At 45.2% G+C, this 15,948-nt stretch overlaps 2 protein-coding genes across 2 annotated transcripts in view; both read right to left on the bottom strand.

Moving 5' to 3' along the window:
* LOC122432858 (poly(A)-specific ribonuclease PARN-like) overlaps window positions 1-15,948 on the bottom strand; it is an 853,726-nt gene that overhangs the window by 339,995 nt on the left and 497,783 nt on the right.
* PDXDC1 (pyridoxal dependent decarboxylase domain containing 1) overlaps window positions 1-15,948 on the bottom strand; it is a 53,940-nt gene that overhangs the window by 6,558 nt on the left and 31,434 nt on the right. The window contains exons 9-16 of the mRNA XM_043455120.1: window positions 14,231-14,315; window positions 13,123-13,171; window positions 12,880-12,981; window positions 11,893-12,018; window positions 8,702-8,752; window positions 3,901-3,964; window positions 2,620-2,708; window positions 1,437-1,542 (exon numbers count right to left, since the gene is read on the bottom strand). Of these exons, the coding sequence (XP_043311055.1) occupies window positions 1,437-1,542; window positions 2,620-2,708; window positions 3,901-3,964; window positions 8,702-8,752; window positions 11,893-12,018; window positions 12,880-12,981; window positions 13,123-13,171; window positions 14,231-14,315 (672 nt within the window). The remainder of the gene's footprint in view (window positions 1-1,436; window positions 1,543-2,619; window positions 2,709-3,900; window positions 3,965-8,701; window positions 8,753-11,892; window positions 12,019-12,879; window positions 12,982-13,122; window positions 13,172-14,230; window positions 14,316-15,948) is intronic.

Below are 15,948 nucleotides of genomic sequence, written 5' to 3'. Positions count from 1 at the left end.
GTTGGCACAAACTCTGGGAGATAGTGAAGGACAGGGAAGCCTGGTATGCTGCAGTCCATGGGGTCACAGAGAGTCGGACACGACTGAACTACAAACCCAGACATGGAAGAAGCAGGTGTTAAAAATTCACATAGCTGACGTCCTAGGTATAGACACATTTTATTCTTACACAGAAGATAGCATTAGCCCCTATGATTTAACACACAGTGAAATCCTACCATAGAAATCAGATTTTTCTTGAAGAAAGATTGCTTAGGTCAAGTGATAAACATTTCATCAGGTTGGAAACAAGAAGACAACCACACAGTTCTCACTCTCCATTAACATAGAGGGAAGAGAGAGGTTTTAGGAGGTGTGGGGGAGGGGCAGCAGGGCAGGGTGCTGATGGCGACAGTACCAAGTACTTCTGAAGGTCAGAGCCTGAGAGTCTCAGGGTTCAGGGATCCAACAGGCTTGGTGACATCACTATGCCCCTGCTTCCACTGATTCAAAAGCTTATGTGATCTAAGCCTCAATATGTGCAGCCTGAGGTGTCCACAGTTACTTTTTCCAGTGCGTGAGGCTAAGCCCAGACCCCCTGATCAGCAGGACCAAAGGCTCCCAGAATGTCCCGAGGCCTCTGGCCACAGTCACGACGTGCGGGACAGGTGCCTGCACTTCCCTACTTTGAAGTCTGTGGGAAAATACCTTTCCGAAAATGCCGAAAACTCCTCATGAAAAACCATCAAGCATTTTCTGAACATATTTAGATCATCTCAGAAAAAAGCGCAATTAGACTTCTGATGCATCTCTATGCAGCTTATTTTTAAGTGCCTATTATAAAATATGCCAAGCACCACCCAAGCCACCGCATGTTCACCGTCTTACAGTTTGATCTTCATATCACCACTGCGAGGTGGTGGGGAACAGGTCTGGAGACAAGAAACTCGCTCCAGGCCCCACAGGTATGAAGTGGCCGAGGGGGACAAGAAGCCCCAGGACTTTCTGTCATAAACGTCCACGTGCTTTCAGCTCTGTTGCTCTCTAAGAGGCCTACGACAGTGACCTCGACCTTCACTGGCCTGTTTGGCGCCCAGGCTCCATTCCAAGTACACTCAGTCAACCAGAATCTCTGCAGGTGGGGCTGGGCGCTGGGGCTTTTCAGGGCTCTGCAGGGATTCCAAAGTCACTCTGGACTGAGAACCCCTGAACAGAAAACAAAGGGCCACAGGACATCAACACACAGGCACTGGAGTGACTTCACAGATCTCTCTTTGTGAGGAGGCACCCTGGAAAGGGCCTTGTCTACCTAAACGCACTTAAATGAAAAGGAAAAGCCTCCCCAGGGAGAGAAGACAGCCTCATAGAGCAAAGCGATCCGTCCACAGCCCAGACTCTGACCACCTGGCACTGGTGCCCTCCGAACAGCACCAGGGTGCCCCACGGAGACCGCTTACCTGCCGCCGTCATCAGAGGGCTGAACCGCATGCATGTGCCCTCAACCTCCAGATCCATGACCGTGAGGCCGCTCACGGGCACCAGCTGCTTCAGCTGTTCTCCCAGCTGCAGGGAAAGGGGCAGAATGAACGCACTCTGCAAGGAGGGCACCCGTGTCTCCTCGTCCACTCAGCCCAGACCCAGGAGGCTTCTGGAGGCGAGTTTCCTTTCATCTGTGATTTTCTTTGAATACTTATGGCACCTTCATTTTAAAAATCATAAACTTTACATTTTTTCTTACTAAAAAAATGTTTGCTATAGAAAAATCTAGGCAATACAGATAAACCAAACCAAACCAAAACTGACCCACAATACACCACTGAGAAACACCTCCTGACTGCTGACATGTGGTGTAACCCCCACCTTCTGCGCGTGTCTATGTGTGTTTCTCCCGTTGCTGTTGTGAAATAGGATGTACTACACGCTGCGTAGTAAGCTGCATTTCTTCATGCAATTCACAGTGACCATTTCCCTTCTGCCATGAACACGCAGCTACATGGTTTATACTGCCTGTTTTGAACTTCACTGCATGGGTGTACCTTATTCACTCAAACACCTAGGTTAAGCATGTCCAATTATTATTTTTTTTTTAGGCTACACTTTGCGGCATGCAGGATCTTAGCTCCCTATCCAGGGATTGAACCTAGGCCCTGTGCAGTGGAAGCTCTTGAGTCCTAACCACTGGGGGCATGTCCAAGGTTTTGCTAGGGTTGGTGCTGCTCTGGTGAACACCTTTACATTGTTTAGAATATTCTTTATATTGAAATCATGCCATGATTTCAGTGACAAAAGACAGCCAAAGCAAAGGGCCCCTCCACCAAAGGCATGCAGGGGAGGGTCCATGTGCCTTCTGGGATCAGCAGAGCTCCACAGTGCCTGTACCACAGGCCACATTTTGCTTGTTGTCATTCAGCCTTATAGGGCCGGACAGAAACGGTTCTGTGAAGAGCCTGTGGGAACAGCGCTGAGAGGGCCTGCCGGAACTCGTGCAGCCTCTGGGGCTGTGGCTTTTGCTTAAGAAGCCCAGGACAAAGCCCCATGCTTCACGGGGGCTCCCCCGTGAGTTTCTGTCTTCCCAGAGGTGACCATGCATTTTCCCAACCATCCAGACGCGGCAGGAAGGGCACGTGACAGCGTTCTTACCCAGCGGTTCAGGGCATCACAGGAGTGCCTCTCCCGGCCGACAGCTGAGGGGGCCGCGCTGGGCGCTGGGGTGGCATTAAGTCCTGGATCTGACACAGAACACAGAGGGGGTTTGCCTCCCAGAAACACAGCCAACTACAGCAACCCCCCCAACCCATCTCACTTAGCGCCCAATGTGAACCTGAGAGAAAAGCCTCAAATATTATGAAGATTAATACACTTACATCTATTCACACAAATGTAATTCTTAATTTCATTAAAAAATTTTTCTCTCAAGGAATTCTGAGCAGAAATCCAAGCATAAAATTATAAGTTCACCAACTAGTCTACAAGCACCGAGCCCTGTGCAGGGGACTCGGCCCAGCAGCACGCCAGGCCTCACAATACAACCGGCCTCCTGCGATCAACTGCCGAGGTGCCCGCTCGTGCCAGGCGCTGCACTAGGCATGGGGTTAGGATATGAGGCAGACAAGGTTTTTGTCAGGTTGGCGCTTACGTTCTATGGGAAAAACAGCATAAAGAAATGAAATCACCAAATACTGCTGTCAGGGCCTTGAAAGAAGGTGAGGCTCTGAAACGATATGAGGGAGTCGGTCACCTCAGACAGGACAGGCAGGGAAGGCTCCACGAGGGGGTGGGCACTGCGGGGACCCGAAGGCCGAGCAGGAGCCGGGAGGATGAGGGGGTCGGCCGCGCAGAGGTCCTGCTCCAGGACCTCAGAGAGGACCAGTCTGACTGAAGCGCAGTGAGCAAGAGGAGGAAGGCAGGGGGAAGGGGAGGGTTTGGACTCGCAGGCTGCGTGAGGCCTGGTCCAGAGCCTTGACCTCATCCATCGAGCACGGGAAGACACACAGGCTACGGGCAGGGGAGGGACAGGATGTGGAGAACAGTCTGGAATGGGGTCCATGGCTGTCGGTGAAACATGAGAGCACCCTGGGCTAAGCAGGGCGCCTTTGGGACATTATTCACAAAGAGAGATTCTTGAATCCGCTTACTGAGTCACAACGCGTAGGAAGCGGGGCCCCCAACTCTGTTTTCAAGGGACTCTCATTCATTCCAGCAGTAGTCCAGGGACTGGTGTTTGGAAACCACTGGTTTAATCACAGCAAACTGTCAGTACAGTGCTAAGGCAAATAGGCCTGGAACCTTAATACATCTTTTTTGCAATGATGACAAGATTTTAGCAATCAAAATATTTTGGGCTACCTAGTTAACTTGAAGTGGTTTAACACTCAAAGCCCTTACACACAGAAAAATAACCGTCATTTAAAAATCACCTACCAGAGCCTGGGAGTTCCTGGAAAAATCTGAATACCACCACTGGGGAACTAAGCTCATCTTCCACCTGAAACATGGAATCCAATTATTACCACATGACAGTAAATTCCAAACACCTACAAAATCAAACGGCGAGCTTGGAAACCAGGCTGCAGATGTTGCCCTTAGTAAACACATAAAGAGAATTCCCTGGTGGTCCAGTGGTTAGGAATCAGTGCTCCCGCTGCCAGGGCCTGGGTTCAGCCTCTGATCAGGGGACTAAGACACCACAAGCTGTGCAACAGGAAAAAAACCAAAACCAAGAAAACAAACAAACCACAAAACCCAACCACCACCACCACCAAAAACCACATCAAGTTCAAAGGCTAATTTCAGTTGCTAGGGAAACAAAAATCAAGGGTTTAGTAAAATTCTTAGAGGTAATTATAAGCCAGTCCTGAGAATGCATTATAATATCTGACACTGGTACATTGAGAAGCAGAAGGAAATTTTGATAGTTATGAATAAACATGGGTCCAACACGAAAGATCATAAAAGACAAGAAAAAAGTGGCACTAGAATTAGTGTTGAGAGTCCAAGCTTTCAAGAATCCAGAAGTGAGGCCACTGCAACCAGGACTGACTGGAGCCTTTTCTACTCATTGTGTGAAACTCGCTAAGCAGAAGGCAAGTCCTGCTGGTGTGTGGATAACCACAGTCTAGAACTGAGGCTATGTTTCTCTAAATCACCGAAGCAGTACTAACATTCAGGACAGGCATCAGACAACCATCTTCACTAACAGATTTCCTAACAGATGAAGACAGCCACTGCATTAAGACTGCCCAGCCCGAGTTTCATGTTCTCCACTGAACAAATGTACATACAGTCAGCCGTCAGCTTCCCCTCAGGGTCAGGACAGAGGGAGTGGCAATGCCCTCCACAGGCGGTGGTGTTGGAGAAGGGGGTGGGGGGTAGAGGCAGAGGGGTTCTCCAAGCATTCAACAACTCCAGCACTACAATTCTAGTCTTAAAACCTATTTCCCAAGGCACTGGTAGGGCCACACTAGGGCATGCAAACTGGGGAGACAGGCCCAGGATCTTCCCCTCTAAGCTGTTCAAAGGAACAAATGTGTGTGAGTCCGATTAAGCAACAGGTAGATTTGAATCTGCCAATTATTTATGGAGTCAATTCTTGTGCTTTCGTATCTACTATCTCTTTTAACTTTCACATAAACAAATAAATCTATTAGTTATCTTTATAGTCAGAGTGGTTTAACATTTATATAGAATGGAGTAAGCATAAAAAGTAAATGGTAACAAAGTAACAAAACTCTACATTCCTATTCTCAGTTACAACAAGGTAGAACTTGAGTGCCAACACTTCTATAGTCTTCTGTTTCTTACTTCTTTGAGCCCAGTGTTGCAAATGTCAGTGTGCATAAGAAATACCGCACAGGGCTATATATGTAGAATTCTGGTTCTGGCCACATGGTAGACCAAACTAACACTGAAGTCATCAATTCTAAATACCTGAAATGCTTGATTAAATGTAATCAATAACCAAAAGAAGTTCAAATCATTGTTAGGCTCACAAAAAAGGTGAAAAACTTCATCCACTGATCAGTAAGAAAACTTAACTCTGCCTAAGGCTCTTCAGAGAGAGAAAAAAATTCTTTCATGAGAAATGAAAACATCAGGTGTGCTCTGCACCTGTGTATGACATCCTCTGTGGGACTCCTAAAGCTGGGAAACCAGCATAAATAAATGCACCCAGGCCAATCACACAAGAGAAAAAAATCTCGCTTATAACAGAAAAATTATGTAACACAGGAAGCAAGAGTCAGCAGACACAATCGAGAGGACGATTTGTGGCCCCAAAAACTGAGACTGAAACAACCATTGGGAACACATGACGATCACTGTGTTTAAACAGAGAGACAAAGGACCAGAAATCCTTGTTTTAAAAAGATTATTAAAAAACAGAATAACTTGAAAAAGGACTGAAGAGAATATCGCAGAATGAAAGTGGTCATTGGAAGTAAAAAGCGCAGTGAATGGGTTAAACAGCAGATAAGATGCTGCTCAAGAATAAATGACTGAACTCAAAGAAGGATCTGAAGGGAGGCACTAGAAGGCAGCAGAGAGAGAAAGAGATGGAGGCGTCCAAGAAACTGATGGAGGGCGGAATGACAGGTTCAGTATGCAGCTCGCTGTGTTCTTGAAGGGATGACAGATCTGAAAAAGTTAACTTTACAGAATTTAAAAAAAAAAGAAGAATCCTCATGTTAAATCAGCACAAGTCCCAAACAGGATTGAAAAAAAAATTCCTCACTTAGAGGTATCATGGTCAAAGTGGCAGAACACTAAGGACCAAGAAAATCTTAAAAGGCAGCAGACATAAACATGAAACCATGTTCACTGTCCCACGGAGGCATTCTGGAATTCTCAGGTGTAACGGTGACACTGTTAGAGTTTCCCCTCACAGGCCGACTTTAGAATCCACTCCAAGTGCTTGATAAGAGCCCAGTAAAACAACAGCCTCATCAGAGCGCAGTTGCCGAGGAGACTGAACTAGCACCCTGAGAAAGCGGGTCTCGAGTGCCACCCCTGGCCCTGGCACTGAGGGTGCTGACCTGGGGAAGTGGGTCTGTGTCTCTGCAATGGGCGAGGCTCCAAAGGGCCCTCCAGGTGGGAAGGAAGAAGGTCACAGGCGCTGGGAGAAGGGAGCGGCTATGCAGCAGAGAAGCTTTTCTGAGATACGCTGGGGTCAAGTCCTGGCTTTGCCACATACTAGTTCTGGGACTCTGGACACACAGCTCATCTGAGCCACAGAACAGAGATGCTTCCGCTCAACCCCAGAGGCTTACTGTGATGATTCACGAGTCAGCACCGATGACAGCACCAGATAAAGGCTATAGCAAGGAGCAAAAGACAATAAACGACTGCTTCCACTTTATGGGGCCTGACGGTCTTCATTCTGCCTTCCCACACGTTAGCTGATACGCCCCTCCTAACGAGCCACCAAGGCAGACGAATCCATTCTCCTGTAACTACCCTGAGATAGAGGGTCCATGGGCGGAGGACTCAGGCTTTAAGAGTACATCCCAGCTCTACAATGCCTCGCCACTTCCTTATCCTAAGTTCCTTATCCTGTCTGTGCCTTAGCTTCCTCCCCAGTAAAAGAAAAAAGGAATAACCACTGTATCCAACTCACAGACTCTGTGTATTTATTCACACTTGAACACCTACTGTATGCCAGGTACCACACTGGGCGTAGGATATAAAATCATGAACAGACAAAAGTCTTTGCCTTTACAAGGCTTCTCCAGACAAAACAGACAAGGAACAAATACAGACCACAATTTCAGGCAGTGATAATGATGAAGGAAAAAACTCAGAGCAGAGAGAGTGATGGATGGTGGGTGTTACTCCGGTGGGGCTGGGGCTCAGGGAAGGCCTCTCTGAAGACGTGATATGTGGAAACTAAGATCTGAAGGATAAGAAACGGGTAATGAGAAGAATTCAGGGGAACAGTGCTTCCAGGTATGGGGAACAGCATGTACAAAGGAGACTTGTAACAGTTAAATGAAACAGGCATGGAAGGGGGACTTAGTATCACGCGTGCGACACAGCAAGCACGTCACAAACAGCAGCTGCCGTGGTGACAGTGACGATGATGATGGTGGGTTACTGACAGGAAGATGATGACGACGGCGTTGATGGATTACCGACAGGCCACAGTGCCTCACGGTGTCTGCCAGTGACTGTCCGCTCTATTGAGTAAAGCAGCCACTGGAAGGAGGGAGGGAGCAGGGTTACACCTGGGCTCTATGTGGCCTTACAAAGAAGTCCAAACCAGCTGGCGATTAAGGAGCAACATCAGCTCCCCCTGGTTTGCAGGAGAATGCGGAAGGAGAGGTGTGAGGAGGAGCCCAAGAGGGCTCAGCAAGGGAGCGACAGGAAATACACAGGCCCAGCACTGCCTGTACCTCACCAGCGTGCTCATTCCAGTCCATAATTTAGTCTCTGTTTGCAACAAAGAGTGTCCAACCAACATACCTTCACCGACAGCTGAGCTCACAGGCTTGGGAGGTTAACAGAATGAGTCAGTGTCACAGGGTCCCCGTGGCAGAGCTGAAATTGGAACCCAAGTCTCCTGACTTACATGGATCCTCTGTTTCTCCGGTGGGGCCACTGTCCCCTTCCAAGCTGGGAGTGGAGTCACCTCAGGTCAAGTGAGTAGCTCCCAGCTCCTACTCAGAAGGCAGTGAGGGAGCAGCCCCCGATCAGGCACTTAAGCCGAACCATGTACTAAAGTGGACACAAATTACACTCACTTGAACCCCAAATAAACTCAAATGTTAGTTTTAAAGTTAACTATATCCTGTAGAATTGTCAAAGAAATGCTCCTTCATGCAAATGCTCTCTGGGATCAGAGGGCTTCACAAAGGGTGGCCCAAAGTACTCTGAGAGACAAAACAATTTTCCACTTGAGGAAGCTGGGTGTTCTAAAAATCCCTGGACAGGTGAAATCAATGGTGCTTATTACATCTTTGTGCAATTTTAAGTTTTAATAGAACAAAAACTGTGAATGGATTATTTGAAAAGTACTGTAGGTGTTCAAACAGTGTATGGGGCAAATTTCTAGGCTTTCTGCTAACTGCAGAATTAGGTCATCAGGACATGTATGACTTTCCCAAAGAATGGTGGTTAACTGGAGCTGCCACAATTCCATGGACATGCACCAAATTTGGAGAAAATCATGCTAAGTTACTGAAGGTAAAAGTTACTGACTTTAAGAAACAGATCAAATTATATACTATACCAAGATTTTGATGTGGTTCACTTTCTTCAAACTTTCTTGCAATCGCTGACTCTGCAAATGACAAAAAAAACAGTTTCATGTAATTTCATATTAAGTAGTTTTCATAAGGGTCTTTGCAAGTCTGCAAACAAGGATCTTGGGCAGATAAAGTCATCTGCAACTTGATGATTTCTAAATTTGGCTGCCAATTTTTGCATTTCAACATCTGCATATATTCCCCAATATACCAGTTACAATTACATTTAGTGATTCCAAAAAAGCTTTTTCTAATGAGACATACGTGAATTTGTTATGTTAGCAACATAGAGGTCATTCATTCATTCAAAAAATACTGAGTGCAAGGCAACAAAAGCAAAATTAAACAAGCAGACTACATCAGACTAAAAAGCTTCTGCACAGCAAAGGAAGTCATCAACAAATGAAAAGGCAACCTATGGAACAGGAGAAAATATTTGCAAATCATTTATTTAATAAGGCATTAAAATCCAAAGTATATGAAGAACTCATACAACTCAATAGAAAAAACCCAAACAATCCAATTAAAAAATGGGCAGAAGGTCTGAATAGACATTTTTCCAGACAATAGGCACATGTAAAGATGCTCAACATCACTGATCATCAGGGAAACACAAATCAAAACCACGAGATGTCACCACACACCTGGGAGAATGGCTGTCATCAAAAAGACAAGAAACGACAAGTGTTCACAAGAACGTGGAGAAAAGGAACCCTTGTGCACTCTTTGTTGGAATGTAAATTGGTGCAGCCACTGTGGAAAACATATGGAGCTTCCGCAAAAAATTAAAAATAGAACCACCATATGATCCAGCAATTCCACGTGGGTTATCTGCACTGAAGAACAGGGAAATACTAATTTGACAAGGTATGTTCACTTCAGCATTATTTACAATAGCCAAGATACGAAAACAACCTAAGTGTCCATCAAAGGATGAATGAGTTAAGATGTTAGGTCATATAATAATACACACACACACACAATGGAAAATAACCAACCATAAAAAAAGAATAAAATCTTGTCATTTGCAACAACATGGGTGGACCTTTGGGCTTCCCAGATGGTGCCAGTGATAAAGGACCCACCAGCTAATGCAGGAGACATAAAGACAAGGTTTCGATCCCTGAGTCGGAAAGATTGCCTGGAGGAGGGCATGACAACCCACTGCTGCATTCTTGCCTGGAGAATCCCATGGAGCCTTGAAGGGCTCACAAAGAGTCAGGCACAAATGAGCGTCTTAGCATGCACACATGGGTGGGCCTTAAGGGCATTACTCCAGGTGAAATTAATTCAAACAAAGACAAATACCATGTGATCTCACATGTGAAGTCTAAAACAAAACAAAGCTGATAGTTACAGAGAAGACTGGTCTCTGCTAGAGGTGGTGGCTGGGGGAGGTCGGTGAAGGGACTCAAAAGGTAAAAAGTACAAACTTGCAATTATTAAAAAATAAGTCACGGGGAATACAGTCAATATTACTGTAGTAACTTTTTTTTTTTTGGCCATGCTGAGTGGCATGCGGGATCTTAGTTCCCTGACCAGGGATCAAAACTGAGGCCCCTGCAGTGGAAGCGCAGAATCTTAACCACCAGACCGCCAGGGAAGTCCTGGAAACTAATTCTTAATATGCTATCACTGGACCTTATATTTTGGGGGAGCTGCAGAGACCAAATGAGAGCCTGCATCCATGGGGCGCACAGTGCTAGGCACTGAGTTTAATGCTCTGGAACTGCTTCTCATGAAGATGAAGAGGAGAAAAAGGAAGAAAGAGAGGAGGAGGACACTGATTTTTGCTCTCTGGGAACGTGAGGCCTGGTGTGGACTACAAGGCAGGACGGGACATGGGAGACCACACCTGCTAAACCTCTGTGGGCTTTTCACATGTGCATTTAGCAGCGTGAGTAGCAGCAGAGGCCAGTCCTCAGGAGGGTTTGCGATCCACCGTGGTGTCTGCCGGCAGGTAGATGCCAGAGTGCAGGGACCTCAAGTGTCTGGTGGCTAATGTCATCATTATTCTCTTGTACTCTGTAAACCAAAGGGAGCTGAACACCTCTCCCTGGGGTGCCCCAAGCGTCCCCAAACTAAGTTACCATGGCAATGAAGGCTTCTCCTTCCAAAGAACCAAACCTCAAGATGAGAGCCAAGAGCCCCAGGAGAAAATGTTTTTAAAATGTGCTTCTGTAAACATCATGAGCATGAATCTTAATATTACTTCATGTAAAAATGAAACTACTCAATTTAGAATGTTCATATTTCATTAGAAACTCATGTTAAAATATCATATTATAACAGGACCCCTATTACAGTAATATGGAAATACTACTTTTTCTTAAATATAAAAATGACACAAGGATGTACGAATTCCAAGAATATATTTAAAACAAAGATTTATTTTTTTCTTGTTTTTGGCTGCACCCATGCAGCATGCAGGATCTTAGCTCCTCAACCAGGGAAAACAAAGATTTATTTTTAAAACTATCTGCATACCTTACCATATGATTAGGCCCTACTGTAAGAGCTTTACATGTATGAACTCACTAAGTCCTCATGACAATCTTTCATTACATCATCACCTCTATTTTACAGGTGGGAAATCAGAGGGACAGAAAGGTGACATCATGCTGTAGACTTAGGGAGAACTCAGCTCTCAAAAACTGCGTACATAAGGCATTTTTTTGTTTTCTGAACTACAACATAATTATGTAGTTTTCACAATTAGAACACCTCAAACAGAGAATTAGAATTGTCCCTAAAGCCTTGCAATTTGGGAGCCCAAGCCAGCGGGTGTTAAAAATATCCATGCCAGCCTTACTCCCCCCAGCCAACATATTCTTTTACCCTCAAGAGTCGGTCGGTCAAGTGGAACGCTTATCCCGGCCTCCGCATCCTCCTCCACTCCTTGGCTGTCACCAGGACTTCTTTTCTCCCCCATGCTGACACCGGCATTCATTTTAATCGGATTTCATTTGCACACAAATGCTGGGACAGCCCCAGCAGTCTCTCCCAGAACTTTGAACAAGAAACCTATATATGCAGGGCAATGAGTCTGCTTGCTTATGAGAAGGGAAATCCAGACAATGAGGAATTGAAGGCACGGTAAATCAGTGAAGGACTTTTCTGTCTGTTTCTGCCATGGAGTATCTGTGACTTGTGTGAACTTCAGGTTTCCACTCACCAGCTGACAGGCATGCTTGATCCTCTCCACAATCCCATCGAGTCCCAAGTACTGTAAAGACAACCACAGTGGCAGGGCACGGAGCTTGTCTGCTGGCTTATTTGATGTAAGACCGGAAACTAAAGTCTAAAAAAGTCAATATAGGTTATTGCTTAAAGTCAATGAAATCACATAGCAGAACTAACCACTTTCCATTTACTATGCACTTAGTTTGTGTCAGATGCTATGCAGGCACTTAGCTTGCATTATTTATTTGATCATCAAGCAACTCCATGAGCAAAGTATTCTAGGCGACTTGGCTCAGAGACTTTGCTTTTTCCAAGGGTTTGTGGCTAAGATGTGGCAAAGCCGGGATGAGAATCCAGACAGGTTCATCCCAGAGCTGGAGCTCTTAGCCACTCAAGAGGTAGCCCCTTTCCAAGGCTGTTCTGAGCATCCTCAAATACTTGGCCAGAAACACATGAGCAAGGCTTAACTGTTTAAGAACCATTGAAAACTTATTTCGCAGTTGCCTATCACTAACTGGTTCACGAACAAGAACCATCACTATGGTTTTAAGAACTACATCATGTTACAACTTTTTAGACAATGTGGAGGATCAAGAGACTTAAAATAATCTTAATTATTAATTCCACTGTGGGAATTCAGTCTAAGGAGTAATTTGAAACACGAGTGATGCTCATTATTTCAGTAACAAAAATTTGAAAACAGCCTACAAGTTCACAAATGGAGGATGACTGTGGTACTTAAATGATGGGAGTATTATACAGTGATAAAAGTTTTTCATACACATGGGGAAGTATGGGGAGAATAAACAGAAAAAATATATATGGCACAGTTTCCCTTATGTAAAAAAAAATTTTTTTAAATGAAAAATCACAGATGTAGCATTAAGGAAAAGATATACTTTTTCCTTTTTCTGCTTTTGCCCCCAGACGCAATGATTACTAGCCACTCCCTACCCCCTCCTGGTGAGAGGAAGTTTACCAAGGCAGGATCGTCATGCTTATAGAGGGTCACGGCCGGAACAGCTGGCAAACCCAGCCACGGGCCCGGCGTCAGCACCATGCTGTCACATTTGGTTGCAGCCTGCCACGGAGAGAACAACTTCCTGTTAGACATCAGGATCCAGTCAACCCAACACCCCTTTCCATTCATAAAAACCATCAGGGATGAAGCGATTTTAAAGTCCTTCTTAAAAACACGGTATTTAGTAAATCAACAACATACCAGCACTGAAGAGGAGACATAACCTAGAGCCAAGGTTGCCAGATTCACACTGGAAGAAAAAACACAGACCTGAGAACTAATTATTTACTGCTGCTTATTCGCTAAGTATGTACTCCCCCCGCCGCCAAAAAAACAAAACAGGACTGTGCTGTTCCACGCTGACATTTACATGTCTTTCAACTGTGTTGGTAGCATTTGCAACAGCAACATAAAGTGTGGTACATATTATACAAATTTCAGGAAAACCTGGAAAATTCATTTTAATTAAAATGTTTCAGGGGATGTCTTCTACTTATCTGTGTAGTAAGTGTCTTACTTTCTAACTTGGCAGGTACTATATCCATCTCATCACGCTTCCCAGAGGGACAATATTAAGAAGCAACACACCATGTATGTATGATGTGCTGGAAATGGACCCCCAGGGCTGCCCCACATCCTCCCCTGCCACTTCTCTTTGCAGCACTCCAGTGGCCTTCTGGGAATCCACCCCCACCTCCTCTGAGAGACCTCAGCCTCGCAATCACCTAAACTATCAGAGAATTACATTTCCCTGGCCACAGCGACTGGCTCAGCATGAGACTCCTGGCAGGATTTCTGACCCTCCGGACACAAGGCTGGAAAGGCGGCTGGAGTTGCTGCAGCTACTCAGCACCAGAACAGGAAAGGCTATCGACCTCCAGACGGAGCCACCGCAGGGTAAGTTCAGCCAAGGGACCTGGCTGACGTGGTGCCTCCCGCCGATCCTAACACCGGTCTGAGTTAAGGGAGCCAGTAAGATCTCTTTATTATCTGCAACCCAAAGAGTCCTTGGGCTTCCCTGGTGGCTCAGCTGGTAAAGAATCTGCCTGCAAGGCGGGAGACCTGGGTTCAATCCCTGGGTTGGGAAGATCCCCTGGAGAAGGCAACAGCTACCTACTCAAGTATTCTGGCCTGGAGAATTCCATGGACTGTACAGACCATGGGATCACAAAGAGTCGAACATGATTGAGCGACTTTCACCTTCACTTTCACTTCACCAAAGAGTCCTTAGAGACAAACGTGACGACAGAGTGAGCTCTTCCCAGGCACTCTGCAGGCCCACCGTGGAACCAAACTCCCCTCCACTCACCCCTCCACGTGCAGCCATATGCCATATTGCTCACAGAGCTCTTTCAAACGCCCAATCTTATCTGTGTGCCCCACTGCTGCAGTTCCTAGCATAAAACACACAAGAAAGGACATAAATATTTTCTGAGTCTTTACAGCATAAAAGCTTCTATATACATTATCTCCCTTTGAGAGAAGTAATATATCTGTTTTGTTGAGATTTACCTTGTAAACTGGCTTAAAATCAACCACTACAAGCTGATTATTCAAGGATTATTCAAGTTTTGAAAAATAAAAAATCAAGCTTGCTGTCAATTTAAATCCTCTCTATGTATATCTATATACACTAATTTTCTATGTACTTGATCTGTTGTTTCAGAATATATTCAAGTTTCCCACCCAGACTGTGGGTTTGTCAATTTATACCAGTATTCTATCAACTTTTCCTTTATATATTTCAACGTTATGTTCATAAGCATTTATATGTATTATATCTGAGTAGATGCCATGAATCATTACTATGAAGTCTATTAATATCTCATAGCAACCCTGCTGTAGTACTTTTGTTCCGTCAGCATTTGTCCAAGATGTGTATGTGTACTCAGTTGTGTCTGATTCTGACCCAAAGGACTGTAGTCCGCCAGGCTCCTCTCTGTTTATGGAATTTTCCGGGCAAGATTACTGGAGTGGGTTGCTATTTCCTACTCCAGAGCATCTTCCCGACTCAGGGATCGAACACTCGTCTCTTGTGTCTCCCACATTGGCTGGCAGATTCTTTACTGCTGCGCCACCTGGAAAGCCCTCGCTCGAGATATCCCTTACTTTTTGTCACTTTCTGGGTTATTTTTATTTAGATGTGTCCTCTATAAAAAATAGAGGGAGACTTCGGTTCAATCCCTGGGTTGGGAAGATCCTCTGGAGAAGGGAATGGCAACCCACTCCAGTATTCTTGCCTGGAGAATTTCATGGACAGAGGAGCCTGGCAGGCTATAGTCCACAGGGTCGCAAAGAGTTGGACACGACTGAGCAACTTTCATTTTCTTTCACTTTCTATAAAAAATAATATGAATTTTTTTTAACCCAATATGAGGTGGTGTTTAAATTTAGAAAGCATTCTGAAGTCAGCTTAAACACATTACACACGCTGACCCACCCCCTTGGCGACATTTACATGGCAGGCTTTGCTGGGATGACCCTCCTCATAGAACATGAGTAAAATGAAGAGTCAGCATGCTCCCAACTGTCCGAAATTTCCAGTTAGCAGAAGCCACCTAGTAAGATTTCAGATCTTCACCAACTAATTCAATGAACACAACTAAGACAACTGCTTCTCTTGTAGGGGCTGTGCCAGGGAAAAGGCTGAAAACGCCATCTCCCAAACCCAAATCCATCTCAAATTTAAAAAAAAAATCTTAAATGACACATTTAGTTTAGCCAAAACAAGATCAAAAGCCAAGGCATGGATTTGTGACATGAGCCATCAAAACATAAAGCACATGCTGTGTTTAAGCGACCGGAGGCCACACTCGGATTCTCTTCACCCTGTGGCAATGTCAGCTGGCTCACCACTGGGATGCGAAGTCTGCTGACGGCAGCGTGGTCACACTGGTAAATCACTCAACCACATGTAAACTGAAGCCCCTCCCATTTGTTAAGTGATTGATAGTACACTGGTTCTGTTTCTATTTAAATACATATACACTAAATCAGGCAGAAGAGACAGTTTTTCTGGTGGCAACA

The sequence above is a fragment of the Cervus canadensis genome, chromosome 32 (genome assembly GCF_019320065.1).
Source record: "Cervus canadensis isolate Bull #8, Minnesota chromosome 32, ASM1932006v1, whole genome shotgun sequence".
NCBI lineage: Eukaryota > Metazoa > Chordata > Mammalia > Artiodactyla > Cervidae > Cervus > Cervus canadensis.
Note: the sequence above shows the minus strand (reverse complement) of the source record. Positions and strands in the feature narration are given on the sequence as shown.